The 17188-nt window shown below is 39.8% G+C and overlaps 1 protein-coding gene across 7 annotated transcripts in view; it reads left to right on the top strand.

The window, feature by feature from the left end:
- NIN (ninein) overlaps window positions 1–17188 on the top strand; it is a 56175-nt gene that overhangs the window by 34380 nt on the left and 4607 nt on the right. For 4 of the 7 annotated variants that reach the window (XM_038179886.2, XM_038179892.2, XM_027459534.3 and 1 more), the window contains 10 exons: window positions 927–1142; window positions 1513–1626; window positions 3021–3143; window positions 3665–3778; window positions 4481–4627; window positions 5741–5899; window positions 6494–6643; window positions 7194–7292; window positions 10947–11138; window positions 16687–16800. In XM_038179886.2, the coding sequence (XP_038035814.2) occupies window positions 927–1142; window positions 1513–1626; window positions 3021–3143; window positions 3665–3778; window positions 4481–4627; window positions 5741–5899; window positions 6494–6643; window positions 7194–7292; window positions 10947–11138; window positions 16687–16800 (1428 nt within the window). Of the gene's footprint in view, window positions 1–926; window positions 1143–1512; window positions 1627–3020; window positions 3144–3664; window positions 3779–4480; window positions 4628–5710; window positions 5900–6493; window positions 6644–7193; window positions 7293–10946; window positions 11139–14237; window positions 14707–16686; window positions 16801–17188 lie in introns of those variants that run through there. The other 3 variants (XM_072038069.1, XM_038179889.2, XM_038179891.2) reach the window with 2 other exon arrangements.

Below are 17188 nucleotides of genomic sequence, written 5' to 3'. Positions count from 1 at the left end.
TTGTGTTTTTTTTTTTAAAAAAAAAAAGACCACTATCTACCCTTCTTGATAATTGTTCTCATTAACTGTTTGGGATTGATGTGAGGCTTCTTTGACCTGATCTGAAGACAACTGCAGTGCTACTATAACTGTCTGGCTTACGGACTTGAGAGCATTCTCCATAGTCAACTTGGAAAATTTACTTAATGGAAATATGAAGCTAAAGTCTTCCTTTGTAATCATTTTGTGGGTAATGCTCTGCAGTAGCCCACGGGAGAGAGGTTATGTGACTCAGCCTCTTACTTCCCAGCTGGATGGGTCTGGGACTGCTGCCAGCAGTGACCATTTGCTCATATCTGTGAGATTCACTGCTTTTGTTTAAAGGGAGGTTCATTGTGCTAGGCAAGTAATAGAAGGCTTAAGTAGGTTTTACAGCCATGTTCCTTGTGGTATTGCTCAGTAAAATTCTCTATTGCTCAGGATAATTTTGTAGCTCGTCAGCTACTCAAGATACTTATATCAGCATAACGAAGGGAAGAAGGAACTGAGAGGTATGCCAGATAGAGCTGACACATCTGAGGCCAATTCCCAGAAATGAAGTTTGTGAGGCTGCATGCAGCATGCCATCAGCAGCAGTCCTACTCTTATATAGGGGTCTACTTGATTTGGCCTAATATTAGGGCATGGAACAAGTTCTGTAGGCAATAGGGAAATAAAAGAGTGCTGCTGGGGTCATGACTGTTATGTGGAGTGCAGGTAGTTCACTGCTGTCTCACCATTCAGAGTCATCGTGCTGGGATTCTGTCTCTGTGGCTGGGCCAATGAATTGGGGTGATGTTTGTCCGCTTTTCTTTTTAATCACCTGAACAGAAAGGAAATGGATTAAAACAAAAACCCTACCATCCAGTACAGGAATAGTCATAACTGACCCTGCTGTCCCACTTCAGGTGGCAGATCTGAAGACCAGGAACCAGCAGCTGGACTCTGAAAACACAGAGCTGAGCCAGAGGAACTCCAAAAGCCAAGCAGATGTGCAGGATCTTAACCAACAGCTGGCAAGGGTGCTCAAGCAAAAGGAAAGGGAAGCAGGGAAGTGTACGCTGGAAGAATGGGAAAAGGAGAGACTGGTACTGAAAGAGGAACTGGAAAACTCTAAAGTAGAGGTACAGGATAAGTGTCTCGAGTGGTATGCAACAACTGAACCTTTAGGAATTAGCATCCCCTTCTCGAGCTGTGTGTGATCTTTCAAATCTGAGCTTTTCGTATTACATGTTATAAATACCTATGCATGCAGGGGTGTAGGTAATGTAGGGGTGGAGGTAAAGTGTGGCAGCCCCTGCTTTCTGGCTGCTCCTAAGAAATAGAAAGGTGCAGTTCTGTCTTGAAAACTAGTGGTGCAAATATTTTCACTTGCATTTTCCAGCATGCCTGTTCTGTTCAGCCCCGTGCATCCCACCTCTAACCCACTAGTTGTAGCATCCTTGGGTTAATCTGTTACTCTGAAGCTGAAATCTGAGTTTTTACTGTTTGCAGTCATCAAACATGGTGTCCTCCTTGGAGATGGAGCTGTCGAAAACCAAAGTTCAAGCTCATATATTGGAGCAGGAAAACCACATCCTCAAGCAGGAACTAGAGAAGACAAAACAGGTACAGCACCCTGCCCGGTACCATCAAGTGATGGGGTTAGAGCCACCATCCTGCTGGCTGTCTCTTCATGTGATCTGTTATCTTGACTGAGTTGGAAATAGTTAATTTATATTTATTTTTAATGGTTAATTTACAAAATGTCATAACACTAGAGGAATATAAATCTTATTGAAAAAACCTCCCCATATGGTGCACAATTGCTCACGTAAGGTTGGTTTCACTTAGCCCTTGCCAAAAGGTATTCCAGAGCAGTGGATATTCACAGATGAACTTCAACAACAAAGACCAAAAATTTAAAGTTCTAATCAAGCAATTTACCAGGCTTTTCTAGGTTGTGTGGGTGGGATGGGCAGGGGAACATCCTCCAGCCACTGAGCAGTCCCTGGTATCTTATCTAGGTCCACAAGAGGACTGGTGTCCTCCATCGTGTCCTCTAGCAGAGATGTAGCATTAAGAGTGCTGCTACCTGGAGGCTTCAGTAGCTCAGAACTTAAAAAGATAATTTCCTGGAGGACTTGGCTGTTGCCCATATAAGCATGGCTCATTTGGCTGTAAATACATGCTAATAATCATAGATAATGAAGGGCACAAATGAGTTAGCCCTCCTGATTAGGGTGCCAAAGTCATTTTCTTCAGAGTAAAGCACTCATTTGATGTTCCTAATGCTTTGTATTTATAATGGTCTTAAAAAGCAAAAGCAGATGAGGCATATTCAGTACAGTGAATTGTGGCTTGAGTGTAATTAAAGACAGAAGATTGAACAGAGACCAAATCACCCAGGAGCAGGCAGACTAAGCTAAAGCACTCTGTCAACTGGGAAAGAGATCAGAAGTCATCTGCATGGTATTTTTTCCCCTTCCTTGGAAGGAGAAATCTAAAACCTTATTCACCTCATCAAGGTTATAAGAAGAACACTGGCATTGAGCTGCAGGAAGGAGAATTCCCAATCTGTTGTGGTTATTTTAAAAATAAAGCAATAAAAATGCCATAAAAGCACACAATGAAAAGTAGGTGTATGGAAAGTGCACTTTTCATGGCAATTGGTGTCATGCAACCCAGAGGGCAGATCCTATTAGGGGTTTTATGCTAATACAACTCAGGTAAGAGGCACAGCATCCATCTGCTGGCCTGTGATTTGCAGGAGCCTTAACACAAATCTGAGGAATCGCAGGGTGATTTTGGAGTCCTTAGCATTGTTCCTGCAGGAAGGGTGTCTCAGATTGTGAGTGGTATTTGTATGATCACTCACGAAGCAGCTTGCAGTCTGCTCCCACCTTTTCTGCTCTGCCTGGAACGTGATGCTTGGCCCTGAGGAGGGGAGAAAGCTTCGTGTGACACTTGCAGGCAAAATTCGGAAACAGCACAGGAACTTGACTTAGAGTTGTTTTCCACAGCTGCCCAGATGTGCTGATCTCTCTGACCTTCAAAATGAAGTTTCTAGCTTGATTACTAAAAACGAAAAGCTGCTGAAAGAAAAAGAAGCCCTGAGTGAGGAATTAAACAGATGCATCGACAAGGTAAGACAACTGCAGGCCCATGTCACTCCTGCATGCTGTAACAAGCTGCTAAAATTATTAAATCCTGATCTCCATCATCCTAACCTGTAAAACTACATTGATTTTTTTAATTTTTTTATCTTCAGTCCAGATAAAGGCTCTATTGCCATCGCCTTTTTACCCTTGCTGCTTTTAGAGAGCTTTTGGAGCACAGCTTTACTGTAATTTGATTATGTAGCAAATTCCAAACATTGCAAGGAATAGAGGGCTGGGTATAAATATTGTAGCGGGACAAGGAAGACAGTGTTCTTGCACTTACTGCAGCTCTGATGTATTGGAGCTCTGAACTGGAGCAGTGCAGTCGGCGTGCCATAAATAATGGTCCTGTTGTGTGGAGATTTGGGCAGGGAGATGAGGGGTTTTTTTTGCTTTCCTGCACTTTCTTTGCATAGCTGTAACTCCATCTAGCTTAACTCCCAAAGTCAAATGGAGTTAAAGAAGATCCTGAACGGTTGGGGCTTACCGATGTAATCTTATTTCAGGTAGCTAAAGTAAGCTTCTTAGAGAATGCAGTCGGCAGCCTCAAGCAGGAACAGAAGTCCTGGGAACAACAGAGTCAGACCCTGAAAACACAGCTCACAGTTGCACAAGAAAAGGTATAAAAGTGGGTTTTGTTATAGCCCCAAATCAAAAGTATTTCTTAATCTCTTGTAGTGCTTTTTTTTTTCCTAAAAACAGCCATCTCCTAATATGCTCAAAGGCTTCATGCAGCTAAGAATGGACACTTTGATGAGCTTTCAAAGTGACATTCTTAAAGGACAAGAGGAAACTTGTTAAATATGATGAGATCTCTTCCCCCCCCAGCCCCCAGGAATAAGCTGTTTTGCATCTACAGCCAAGTTCCCTTTGCCAATTAATTTAGCCCAGCAATCCCTAGAACACTACAGAGATTCTGCTCCCTCCTTTCTTGGGGTGGTTTGCTTCTTAACAGTCAAGGGAGGAGAACAAATGGTCATTTGCTTGGCTCTTCTTGTTTCTTCTGGGCCATGGGCTGCCAAGAATAAATAACTCAAAAGGAATCTCCTTTTCCCAGCATATCACAGGAAATGTTCTGGGGTGGAAAATGCATATCTGAGTACAGTGTTTTGGCCGTGTTTAAGAGTTCGTGGCGAACTCCAAGCAGAAATTCAGGGAATCATTTAGCATTTTCAGGAGGTGGGCTGTCACTGGTTTCTTCACCCCCTTCCAACAGGCAGCAGCCAAATCCCTGTAATTTGTGGCATATGTTATGAGCTTGGTGGCTGAGGGGTACAAGTCTTGGTACAGCAAACACAAAGCTGTGTTCCTGCCCCTTACAGGTTCAGAGTCTGGATGAAACGCTGCAAAACACCAACCTCCAGGTGTCCCACCTGAAATCGGACCTACGGGTGGCGCAGCAGGAGAAGGAAACTCTTGAACAAGAAGTGATGTCTTTACACAAGCAACTGCAGAATGCCAATGAAAAGGTAACTGGCTTCAAGGGCCTCAAATTCGGTCAACTCCACTTGTCAAATTTAAAGATTCAGATTAGAAATTTAATAGCAGCTAGTTGCTGCTCTTCTGTAGCCTGTCACTGTAGCCCACTTTATTTTTGGGGGGGTTAGCTTGCTCACTGAAAGGACACAAATAGAGCTGCAGATCTGAGCAAGTAGACTCTGAATTGTGTAATTATTGATTCTTTTTGTAAACACAAGTGATAAAAAGCTAACAATAAAAACAACTAGAAGAAGAGTACAAAAAAGTCCTAATTTAATGGATTCTGTTTTAGAATTCAGTTTTAGCTTTCAGTTTTAAAATAGTTGACTAAGTAGTTTTGTAATGTGTATAGCGGATATTTACTGCTAAAATATCTGAATGTGAGGGCAGGCTATGATTCATGTCCTAGGAGTCTTTATTCTTCCTCAGAACAAAATCTTTTCCAAAAAAAATACAAAAAAGCAGTGGGTAATATGAATTTACACAGACTATAAGTGTATCGACAACAAAGCTAGTAATTGACAGGGAGGTCTGATTTTGAAATTAGTTTTTGAAAGGCAGGGTATTGTGGTATTGTAGCAGCCTTTCTCGGCTGATGAGGAACTGTAACTGAAGGAGGTTGCAGACAGCAGTCTCGTGATTGGTGTTATGAATTCAGATACTAATTTGGCTTGTTTGCTCTGTAATTAAAGGAATATTTAATGTCCACATGGAGAAGAGAGTGCTTCAGGATTGTACAACAGGAACTAAATTACAGCTATTACCGAATAATATATAATGGAGTTCTATTATTTGCTTGATGAGGCTGTGAAATAGAGTGCAAATTGCCGTTTTGCATTGTCAAACCGTGTGCACTCACAGTAACCATGCTGGCGCACGGCTGTATCTGTGATTTTAGCAGAGGGAAGCACTTGGGGAAGCACTTGGCTTTGCACCGTGATTAGCGTGGTGGGTTTTATTGGAAAATGGTGCCCAGGCTGGGGGGAAGCTGGGAATCCTGTGCCTTTAGTCTGCAGCTACTGAAAGCCTTAAAACCCGCCTGAAGAGAGCAAATGTCTGCTTCTTTGTTTAAGGCCTAACCCTGCAATTCTGTCTGTCTTAAGAACCGGGTCCTCGAGCGGGCTGTGCCTTCCCCAGGGCCGCAGGAGCAGCAGCAGAGGCGGTCGCAGCGGGACGAGCCGGAGCAGCTCGGGCAGGAGAACGAGCGGCTGCGGAGGGAGGTCCACAGCACCACTGCTGACCTGGCTCTCGCCAGGGAGAAGGTAATCTGTGTGCCCCCATGTCACCAGGGCACTTCTTGATGTGAGCCAAGACTCGATGATCCTTGTTTTGCAGCGGGTAGTGCAGAAGGAGGGATGTTGCCCATGAGTTTTGGGTGGAAACTTGAGTAGAAAGAAGGCGTTGTGGGGTGGCTTTCCTTCCTACCTGTACTAAGTAGGCAGGCACTCCTACAGTGGTTCAAACAATGGCTCTTTTTTAAAGAAAACCCTGGTCATTTTAAAGAAAATCTTGGTAACTCCTGTCTTCTAAGATTTTGGTCTAACTTTTAGTTATTACCACTTTAAAAAAAAAATTCTTCGTACTCCCAGCATTATTCACATTTAATTTCTTAGCTTGCAGTATTAGGCAGATTAAGGGGAGAGGGAAGGGAAGACATGATGCTGTAAGCTAAAATGTCAAAAATACCAAAATCTGTTATGAGTCTGACATAGATTGATAATTGCATCTTCTTCATCTACAATATCAAGTGACTCACAGTGCAAAGTCAGTTTTGACCTAGTGGAAATGCCATTGTGAAGCAGGCTCTGAATGGTTTGGAATGCCTTGCCACATTTGTTCATCTCTGGTCTCTTTAGATCCGACAGCTGGAATCCACCATCCTTTCCCTGAAGCACCAAAAACATCAAAGCCAGTCAGGTATCGTCAAAGCCATAGAGCAAGAGAAATTAAGCTTGAAGAGAGAGTGTGAACAGCTTCAGAAGGAGTTGTCATCTGCAAACAGGAAGGTTAGTTTCGGATGGTAAACGTGTGAGTCAGTGCTGTGTGTATCACAACAGCTCTCAGAGATGGCAAGCTGTAATTTTCTTTTACTCCAAGCTTTGTGCTCCGTGTCTTCTTACAAATCCCTGTCCCAAGGAGCCCACAGTCTCTCTGTGCCTGTGTGGTGGGGCTGTCGGAGTGCCAGTATGCTGTAGGACTTCTGCTTGGCACAAACAGTACAGTGGTGAAGCATGGGAATATTAAAAAAATAAATAAATAAATAAAAATAAAAAATGCAGCCTTTCCAAGTGCTCTGCAGCACACAGTGCTCACATGCTAGCATTACCACATTTAGACTGAAAACCAGCTACCCCACCTATTATTTGATGCTTTTGTCTGCCACGCTGTATAACATTATCTTAGACACAGCTTTTAACAAAGCATTATGCTTGTCCAAATACAAAAATCTTTTAATCGTGAATCGTCTGGATGTGCAATGACTCATGACTTGCATATTGAACACAGCAGATGAAACGAAGCTACTGCCTTTCTAAGGAAACTGCCTGTCTTTCGTAGATCAGCCAGATGAATTCTCTTGAACATGAACTGGAAACCAGCTCAGAAAATGAAGGGCTGAGAAAAAAGCAAGTCAAGCTGGATGATCAGTTAATGGAGGTACTGTTTGATAGGTGTTGACTGTACTTGGCCATAGGGGGGAGGTTTATCGCTATTTCACTGAATTTGTGGATTTATTTACAAAAAAAATCCTCTTCAGAGGGAAACTGATCGAAACTAGAAGAATCGATCCCCTCTAATAATAATAATGTCATCTTTTATGATCAATAGTACTGTGACAAACAAGTTCCTATGAAGTACACTGGTTTATCATAATTCATGTAAGATCTGATAAGAAGTCAAATAGTGAAGAAATTTGCTTCTGTGCTTGAGGCAAGGCTAACATTTTCCTCTTCCTTCCTGAAACATGTAACCTCAAGTTTCTTAACTAATATTTGCATAATGCTGCTCTTAACGTAGAAACCTGTTCTTATTTACTATGGGAATAATTTGCTGAACTGAAGCCTTGCTAGCTTATCTACAGCATAATCAAATAACAATTTATGCAACTTGCTTTTAATCTAAAGGCATGAGTGAAAACTTCAGTTGAGACTCTTCAAAAGCCTCCCATAAATGTGGAGGCTTGTCTGGTGTTGCTGGAGATGGATTGTATGTTATGGGAACTGCTTAATTCTTAGGTGATCCTGGTTACAGGAACAGAAATGTTTAACTTAAGTTGCTGTATCCCCTGTGGTCAGGACTGACCTGGGAGCTGTCTCCACGATTTTGCCTGAATTTGAGTCTAAACCATAACCCCCTCAAAGTTTTGGCATGTTCCATAAATTAAAGTATCTTCTAGATACGGCTTTTACAACGCTGTTAAAAATATCTCATCAAGTGAGTGAATGGGAAACATGTTATACTGAATATATTATGCAATTTAGCTGTAAAATTATTAATAACTCAATTGCAAAAGATGAGATCTTGACGAGTTACTGACTCGTTCTTATAAGTTTTTATATCCTGTGCTTTTATGTGTTCTTAATTATGCTTTGGGAAAAATCCAGACACTTAAATCCTTCAGTACAAACATCAAGTGTGGAATTACATTTCCTCCCAAAATTTTGTATTTCACACATGCAGGATTTTTGTTACTTCTGATAACATTTTCCCAACAGGTGTGTATAACATTCACTTAACGCTTTGACTTCTAACTTTCTCTTTTGTGCCTGTTCTCCTTTTGTTCATGGCTAACCTGTCTAGAGCTCAGTGGTTGGAACTAGCAGAGAAGGGTGCAGTTCTCTTTCTGAAATAGTGTGCGAAGGTAGAGCAATCATTTTCAATGTACTACCATAGCATGGAGAAAACACGTTGTCTTTTATGGATTTCTATTCCATGTGTCTCTTAAGCAAAGAAGCCACTATTCATTTTAATGTAGTGTTCTTTGATAGCTGCCCTAATTTGGTGTGGCTAGCATATTTCTGTGATTTGATTATGTAGGCAAAAAGCTTCATGTTTGTAAGGCATTACTGTGAAAATCGAGAAAAGACCAATTGCATCCCAAAGAATTAAACTGATCGTAAGAAAATGAAAAGTGGCTCAACCCCTTCCTTCTAACCCGATGCCTGTGAGGCTTGAAGGTGTTCTCATGTTTACCTCTGACATCCTGCATGCTTTTTGACCAGACAATCGTTTCCTTAATACCTGATGTGTGACCGCACTCACCCTAATAGTCTAGCAAGTTCATTACTGTTCTACTTCCTTCCACAGCTGAATATGGCAAAATACATTGTTTTCATTAACTATGCCACCGGTATTTGTTTTGAAGATGTTGTTAACATTTATTGATTGTTTCATCAGCACTTCCATTAGTTACTCATGTGTTTTACAACATCATAGCAGCATCATATGAAACCCTAAACAAATTCCACTGAAATTTCATTATTTCCATGATTTTACATTGTCTGTAAAGGACCTGTTCTTTTACTGACAAGTTGATACAGGAGAACCTACTAATAGATTTCAAAAAAGTTGTATTTTCTAAAGTATTTTTAAAATATTATAAATATTTAAGTTTATATTCTATTTACTTGGGCCAGCAGAGGTGAACAGACACTAACATGGCCAGGTGCTGACATTACCACACTTCAAACAGGCCAATACTATGTCTACATTAGAGCAGTACCCCTGATACCAAAACTACACCATTACGAGAAAGGCTTACAGTTGATTCCATTATAGATGAACTCAATAATTGAACTACGGTTACTAATTGAGCCCTTAATTACAGCATTTGCGAAAGGAAAAGTAATACCACTAACATAGTCTCACATACCTTTCCCTAAGGGACCAGAGTAATGGTTATGAGATAATGAGGGAGCATTTTATGATACGGTTAAATGACTTTTACAGGAAGAATGATCTTTACAGGAAGAAAGCATTAATCGTATGCAAATTCAAGCTGCAAAATGGCTTGCCTGAAACATCAGGGGGTTTACTGTGTAGTTTAAGGGGATTTTTTAGTATTATAACTCGTTACAGCTCTGAGATAGTCTTACCTGGATTTTATTGTAGTTTGGAAAAATCACACAAAACAATTTCTATTCATAATATTGTACAAAAGTTCATCTAATTCTGGGATAGTTTATCTGTCTCTTCTAATTACAACGCTACTATAGTGAGGTAATTCCAGAAGTGCCTGACTTCTCTACCCACTTTGATCCAGTAACTGTCATGGCATTGCCTGGCAGCAGCACTTAACTAAAAGATGTGGGAAAGCTAAACCTTTTCGAGCAAGTCTGTTCTTAAATGCTCTTTTTGCTACAGCAAGGATGATTATGAATGTGAATTATTACATGTGAGTGGCCTCGTACTGCTACAGAAGCTTTTTTTTTTTTTTGGTATAACTTCACAAAGGGCACCCAGTATGTGCACGCTCTGTGTTGGCAATAACTGCCTTTTATATAACAGACTTGGTACATGCAGTAACTTTCTTAATGAAGGCAAGACTTAAGTTGGGAATTAAACTACTTCAGGTTACTACATGCATGCATCTCTCAAGGGCCCCTCTGGGTACACTTGCTTATGCAGCACAGTCGCTTAGGACTCCAGAATTTCTATCAAGCTCTGCTTGTGGTGTGACTCTAAATGAAAATCATAAAATGCGCTGAAATTTCTACAGTAGTGAACATAAAGGTGTATGGGATACTAAATACTGAATTTTGAATATAATGTAGCAGACAGCATGAAATTACTTGAATTACCATACACAAAAGGAAAATAAGTTTTCTATATAGGGAACTTATCTCTCCATCCTAAATTAAAGACTAGAAATGAGCAGCACTGCTGGACAACAGCCTGCCTCGTGCTAGTGCTTTTATTTGTAACTAGATACTATTTTGAAAGAGTTGCTAAGATCAAGGTGAAAATTAAAAAGGAATATTCAAGTTAAAGCTCACCACAGGCCCATTTAAGTTTGACATGATTTTATCAGAAATTCAGTGAATTATGTTTCAGGTCTGAAATTAAAGGAGAGTGAACTTTGATTCATAGACTTCAGCTGTAGAACTACACATAGAAAGGCATTTTTTCGTTGGAAAGAGGAGTTTTAGCTTCTGTTTCTGACTTCAGGCTTGTTTTTCTTGTGTACAAGGAATTATTTAAGACTAAGCTGATGTCTAGTGAACCGTGTATCATGCAAAAGAAACTCTGAAAAACACCTTGTGTGAACTGCAGTGCTGCTTTGTGCTGATGGCGATGTGTTTTGCTGTTCAGATGCTACACTCCAGCAGCAGCGTGATGCTTAGCCAGCCGCCGCACCCCTGGGAGCTCCAGCAGCAAGGCTGTGCCGTGGTGCCCAAGGACCAGTTCCTGCAGCTCCAACACCAGCTACTACAAGCAGAGAGGAGGAGTCAACGTCTTCAGGAAGAACTTGAAAGCAGACCCTCTGAAACAAACATGCAACAGGTAAAGCCCTCGTTTCTCTGCAGGTTACAACTTTAGAAGGGTGGTTGGTTAGCTGACTGTTTTTTTTTTCATTTGGATGAGATCCATTCTCTGTTTATGCCAGTTCAAAAATTAAAATTCATCCTAACAAAGGTTTGTTTTGTACATCTTTGACATTTAGCATATTTAGCTTAAGCCGTAGCTCATTTCTGACGTCCCCTTCTTGAAATAAAATCACTCCTATCCACATTCAACTGGCTTTTCTCCTTCTGATCGGTGTGCAGTAAGTGGTTTTTAGTTTTGTTTTTTTTTTACCTACTGTCCCTGTCTGGAACCATTGTCTTGAAAAACACCCTACATGTGTAACATCATATATACATCAAATATACAACATCCGTTTTGGCAGTTCCTGTCAGAAGGAATCCTACTGTCAGATGTAGTAGAGCATAATACAAACAAGTAATCCCTTTTATAGGGTCAGCCCATCTGCATTATTTGGTCATGACAGGACACTGTTTGGACAACACTGTTCCTGTTATACAGAGACTTCATCATCGGCATTTCTGAAGGAAAACAATCTAATTCCAAGGAAGTCATTCAGCATGTTGGGCTGAATCACTTCTAGTATTTTAATATGTTAAGTTATAGGTAAGAAGCTTATAGGTAAGAATAGTAATAAGCTCTGGTAGAAAATGTAGCATTTCCCATAAGAAAATAAGATTTTAATTAGGCTTGCCAAATGACTTGTTTCTTCAGAAAGTATCCAGATCTCTAAAGCCTCAGCTCTGGCCATTTGTCTTAAGATCAAGTTGTATTATCTTATATGAAAAGATAAATAAAACACTGACGTTTTTATTAGAAATATAAGTTTCTTAATCTGTTAGCAGAAAAAAAAAACTTTACATTTTACACTGGGTTGTTGCATTATAAAATATAAATAAAAATATATATGTATAGCAAAGTTCAAGACTGAAGTTCAAAAACCTCTGACTACGCATAATCATACCATCATGCTATAAATAGGGTATTTATGAAAAAAGTTATGGAGAGAGAATATATGCAGCAATAATAGTTCCTAAAGCCTACAAAACTTGGAGTAAGATTTTATTTTTAATAAAGACATTAAATTGAATGCTTTTCCCTCAAAAAAAGGAGCTTAGCAGCAAATAATATAGGATAAGGAAAAAAAGCAATTATAAGGTTCTCACTTTCAGCTGAGTCCTGATGGAAATGCATTACCACAGGCTAATGTGCTTGGTTGCATATGCTAGAAAGCAGAGCATGCAGTTTAGTTTTGAAATCAATAAAAGCCATCTTACAGCAGTAGCATCTGCAAATGAATGGGCTGTGAATTGCATTAGGAGTCATTTTGTAATTTTGCCTTTGAAAGCCTGAAAAACAATTTGCAAACTAGTCACATCCTGGAACTCGTAGTTCTACAGATGCATTGCTTATGTTTCCTGTAAAAACCTTTTATCCTAGAAGGCTTCATGAAGTTAAAAATCCTTTTAGAGAGGTTTTGCAAGTATTTGCTGTCAATATACTTGATCCTTTTAACTTTAATTTTTATATTGATTTTTGCTTAAAGTGAATGGGTATCAACAAGCTCCCAGTTTACGTCTCCTACAGCTGTTTTCATGAGCTGTACTACATAACTTTCTAAAATAGTTAAACATGCATTCTATAGCAATTAAAAAAGGCTAAATTTGTCAGTACTTTAAGCTGAGACAAACTAAAACATTTCTCTAAGCATATCTTCCTTTAATTCTCATTGATTCTTTTTTTTCCCTTCACCATCATTGACTGGATATTAGGAAAAATATCTTGAAAAACATCTTCACTGAAAAGGTTGTGAAATCTTGGAACAGGCTGCCCAGGGAAGTAGCTGAGTCAGCATCCCTGGAGGTCTTCAGAAAATGTGTAGGTGTAGAGCTTAGGGACATGGTTTAGTGGTGGACTCAGCAGTACCAGGTTAAAGGAAGGAACAGATGATCTTAAAGATCTTTTCCAGTCTAAATGATTGTATGGCCCTGATTTCTAGGGTTAACATCTAGTTGAGCTTATGGCCATTTTAATGTTCCCTTTAGCATGTTGAAAAATTGCACCCTAATCCTTCATCCTTACACCAGGGAGTACAATGTCAGGTTGTCCATGTTAAATTTACCTAGTCACTACCTAGTTTTGCTGCTACTGCTTTGCACCTTGCAGCTTTCTTATTTCAGGTTCCCAAATTTATCCTCCTCTTTGGAATTCCTGTGTCCTCATGCTTTGCAACTTCATTTGCTTTCTGATCGTGGTGGTCTGTGTTCTCATTTGTATGACAGCCAGTGTTAGCTGTTGTCCACCAAGGTTACAATTCAAGCTTCACCAAAATAAAACTCCTCAGCCTTTTCTCCTGTGGTGACCTGTCTGCACTCTCCTGAACTACAGATGACTGTGCCTGCCGTGGCTAGTGCTGTGATCCCTGTTGCACAGTAGCAATTGCTGCACTCCTTTTCCCTTTCCCTTCTCCCTTTCCTTGCCCAATAACTAGAGCTGTGGGCCTGTTAGTGACCCAAGTTCCCTTACAGCCTCTGCTAATCCCTATTTTTGTTCCCAGTACTTTGAGTTGCTCAACTCCCCCCTTATTCTGGTCTGAAGTTGAAAACTCAAATAACCTCCGACCCAACAGCTTGTTCTGTCTCAAGAAGAGACTTGCGACTAAGTTTAAAATAGAAATGCAAGCAAGTTTTCCAAGGAGGTCAGCTGGACTGCATTTTTCACAAATGCTATTTGGCAGTCTGTGAGACACACATAGCAGCAGATAATTTCCTCTTGAGAAACTTAACTGCTTTGCTAATTGCACTTAATTACTGTTATTGATCTTAATCCCCCAAAAATCTGGATAAACCCTCTTCAGAGACCTTACGTCTAGGAAATGCATCCTGAATATTTCCTTAATTGCATTTGTGTAGCGCTAATACGAGTATTCAGAGAAATATGTGATACTCTGCATGCTTTCTTGTGTGTTTTATGTCTTGTGTTGCTTGCTTAGCTTGTATCGATGGTTTGCTTTAAGTACATATTTAAAAGAAAATCTGGATATCAGGGTGAAGTATCCCACTTGCCTTCTTTCTCTAGGCCTTGCTACCGGAGCAGCGAGCAGTGCATGCAGATTCCTACAGGAGGATCGGGCACCTCTGACAGCTTGGCTGCTTATGATCTCATTCCTTACCATGATAAACACACACAAACACACGAACTGGCATAAGCTGAGAAACTTGAGGATCAAATGTTGTGTTTTTTTTCTAAAAAAAAAAAAAGTCTTCACAGTGTTATTTCCTATTTATTTGTCTAGAAGCTATTTTGTGAAAGCTCATAAGCTGCCCTTTTTAATTTGTTACAAATCTTTTCTATTTATGTTATTTAAAATGCGGATTTGTTCAACGGGGAAAGAGACTATTTTTCTCAAATGGTATTAATTTTATATGAGACTTGAAGAAAATCTGAGGTATTTATACTGCATTTTTGTAAAAGATGTATAAACTTTTTAACAGGGAGAGATGACATTTTTGATGTAAATGAAAAATAAAATTTTTTTTAAACATAATGTCTCCTGTCTTAATAGTATCGATAGTCTCAGCTTTATGATGAAGAATTAACAAATTTAGACAATGTTGTTGTTATTGAGGATTATTTTATCAGGACTTCACACTGAGGGTGGTGAGACCCTGGTGCAGGCTGCCCAAGGCCAGGCTGGATGGGGCTGGGGGCAGCCTGGGCTGGGGGCAAGGGTCTCTGCCCTTGGCAGGGGCTGGGATTCGATGGGCTGTGAGGTCCCTTCTAGCCCAAACCATCCTGTGGTTCTATTCTATGACTTCTGGTAAGGATTTGTAGCATGGGATATACTCACATGCAGATACGCTGCTTCCCCAGCAGATGTACATTCAATTTTGAGAAAACTTCCAGAACACATTCACGTATCTTTCTGTTGTGACCATAAAGTAAAAATAGTTCCAGAAAAGGGGAAAATTATTAACAGCCTTTTTTTTTTTCCCTCTGATGGCATTCCTTACTCATTTTCTTTGGTCTCAAATTACTAGATTAAATGACGTTTCTTTTCCCTAGTAATTTGAGGTCTACCACTGCTGCTTTCAGACCTATGTTTTTTCTAGTTGGGAGCCACGAACCTTTTCAGCTGTTTCCTTTCAACGATCCTTTTGCTTATCTTAATGACCTTAAAGCTAATGTTTGAGCTGGCTTTTCCCTTTAAACATGCAATAATATGAAATTAGGCAGAACCTTCTCAAATTAACTTTAAGCCAAACAACAAGGATCACAGATGTTGAGACCACTAATTCATAGATTCCACTGAACTACTCCCTCAAAGCTCCTGTAACCAGTAAGAAATGTGATGTTCGGCCACGTTTTTGAATTCCAATCAAATTACAAAAGATAGCTGAAGATAAGTTGTTTAGAAAGTCTCTTGCAAATTCTGCTTAGTAGTACTTTTATTAACCTGGAACCATCTCCTGTCCAGCAACACTTTAAAACTGCTTTCTGTACAGCTCTCTGCAACTTTTTTCAACTTTATACAATCACTTTGCTTGTAAAAACCCCACACAAAGCCTTAAAGAGTTTCTGGTGTTCCAACTAATAGCATGTTGAGTGGACATCCCTCAATCCAAGAGGCTCTTTCTACAGTGGTTTAGATGAACAACCAACTTTTTGAACAGGTCTCCTTCCTCAGGGTTTTTTCATTCATTCTGCCCCCAGAAACATGAAGATACTTTGGTGTTTTGTTTTAGGGAGGTTAGTGCTTTCTCAAAGGTAACCTGCTCAGATGACTTCCTAACATTAGCATCAATAGAAAGACAATGACTGCTGGGAAGTGGATTCGAACTCCTTATAGTTCCTGGTGTTTCTGATTTATTTGGGAAAACCTCACTCAACCCCTGGTGTAACAGGTGCTCTCATGACAATGAGTTATCCTCTTAGTTAGATTGTCCATCACTTCACTGAAGGAAAATAGCAAAAGCATGCTAGAGTATTCAGATTATCTGTCTACAACTAATCTCAAGAAAGTAAAAAAAACAAGTTTGGGATAATAGCATCCTACTTTTTTAGGATATTATTCAATTTCGAGGGGTCTTTGGCACAGAAGAGTTGCACAAAGTGATGCCATTATGCCATTGATTTTTTTCTTTTCTTTACCCCTAAAGTCACTACAGATTTGATGGGTATTGTTTCCCACGTTCAGCAGGTATATGGCAACACCTAAAAACAAGAAAAGGAAGCAATCCAGATCTAATTAGCACAGAGAAGATGGAAATTAGAATTTTAGATCAATTTGTCTTAGATCTAGTAATCTAAAATATAACTTAGATTTGGAAAAATCCATTAAAGCTGTGAATGTCCTTTAAACGTTGCCATAAAATTTTGCTTCCACGAGCTGTTTATTAACTTAGTTGACTCTTTAAAATGGACTCAAGCATGGATTGCCAACTTTTTTCTTACGCATAAAGTGAAAGGAAGAAGGCTGGTGAATGGGAGCAGCTCATCGTTAACTGATTCTCTTGTTGCTTTCCAGGGGGGTCATGAGCAGCTTCTGAAAATGATGGAAGAACGCATGATGGATGTTGAACAGAAACTGAGGCTTGTGAAGAGGCTTCTCCAAGATAAAGTAAATCAGCTGAAAGAACAAGTAAGCATTCTTGCTCTTTTCCCAACTCTTCCCCATTGCTTCTGTAAACAGCTAGGCGAGCTAAAGCCACCAAATCATTCTTGCTGAAAAGAAAGTTAAAGGAGTTTTCTCTTTTAATGCATCTGAACTGCAGTAGAGCATATTTGCCCCAAACTTCCCCCAAATCCAAGCTGGGACCGTATTCACTAATCATTAATTATTTATTTATCACTAATCATTAATTCATTAATCATTAATCCCGACAGCCATGCATGTTTGGTATGCTGATACACTTAAAGCTGGGAAACAAACGCCAAATTTGGGCCAAGTATTTTAACTAGAAAAGTTGCTTAGAAAAGGAGGAAAGCAAATTTCCTGAAGAATACAGATGGGATTAGTGTACAATACG

This window comes from Anas platyrhynchos, chromosome 5 (genome assembly GCF_047663525.1).
Source record: "Anas platyrhynchos isolate ZD024472 breed Pekin duck chromosome 5, IASCAAS_PekinDuck_T2T, whole genome shotgun sequence".
NCBI classification, from domain to species: Eukaryota; Metazoa; Chordata; class Aves; order Anseriformes; family Anatidae; genus Anas; species Anas platyrhynchos.
The sequence above is the reverse complement of the archived record's forward strand: the minus strand, read 5'-3'. Positions and strand labels throughout refer to the sequence as shown.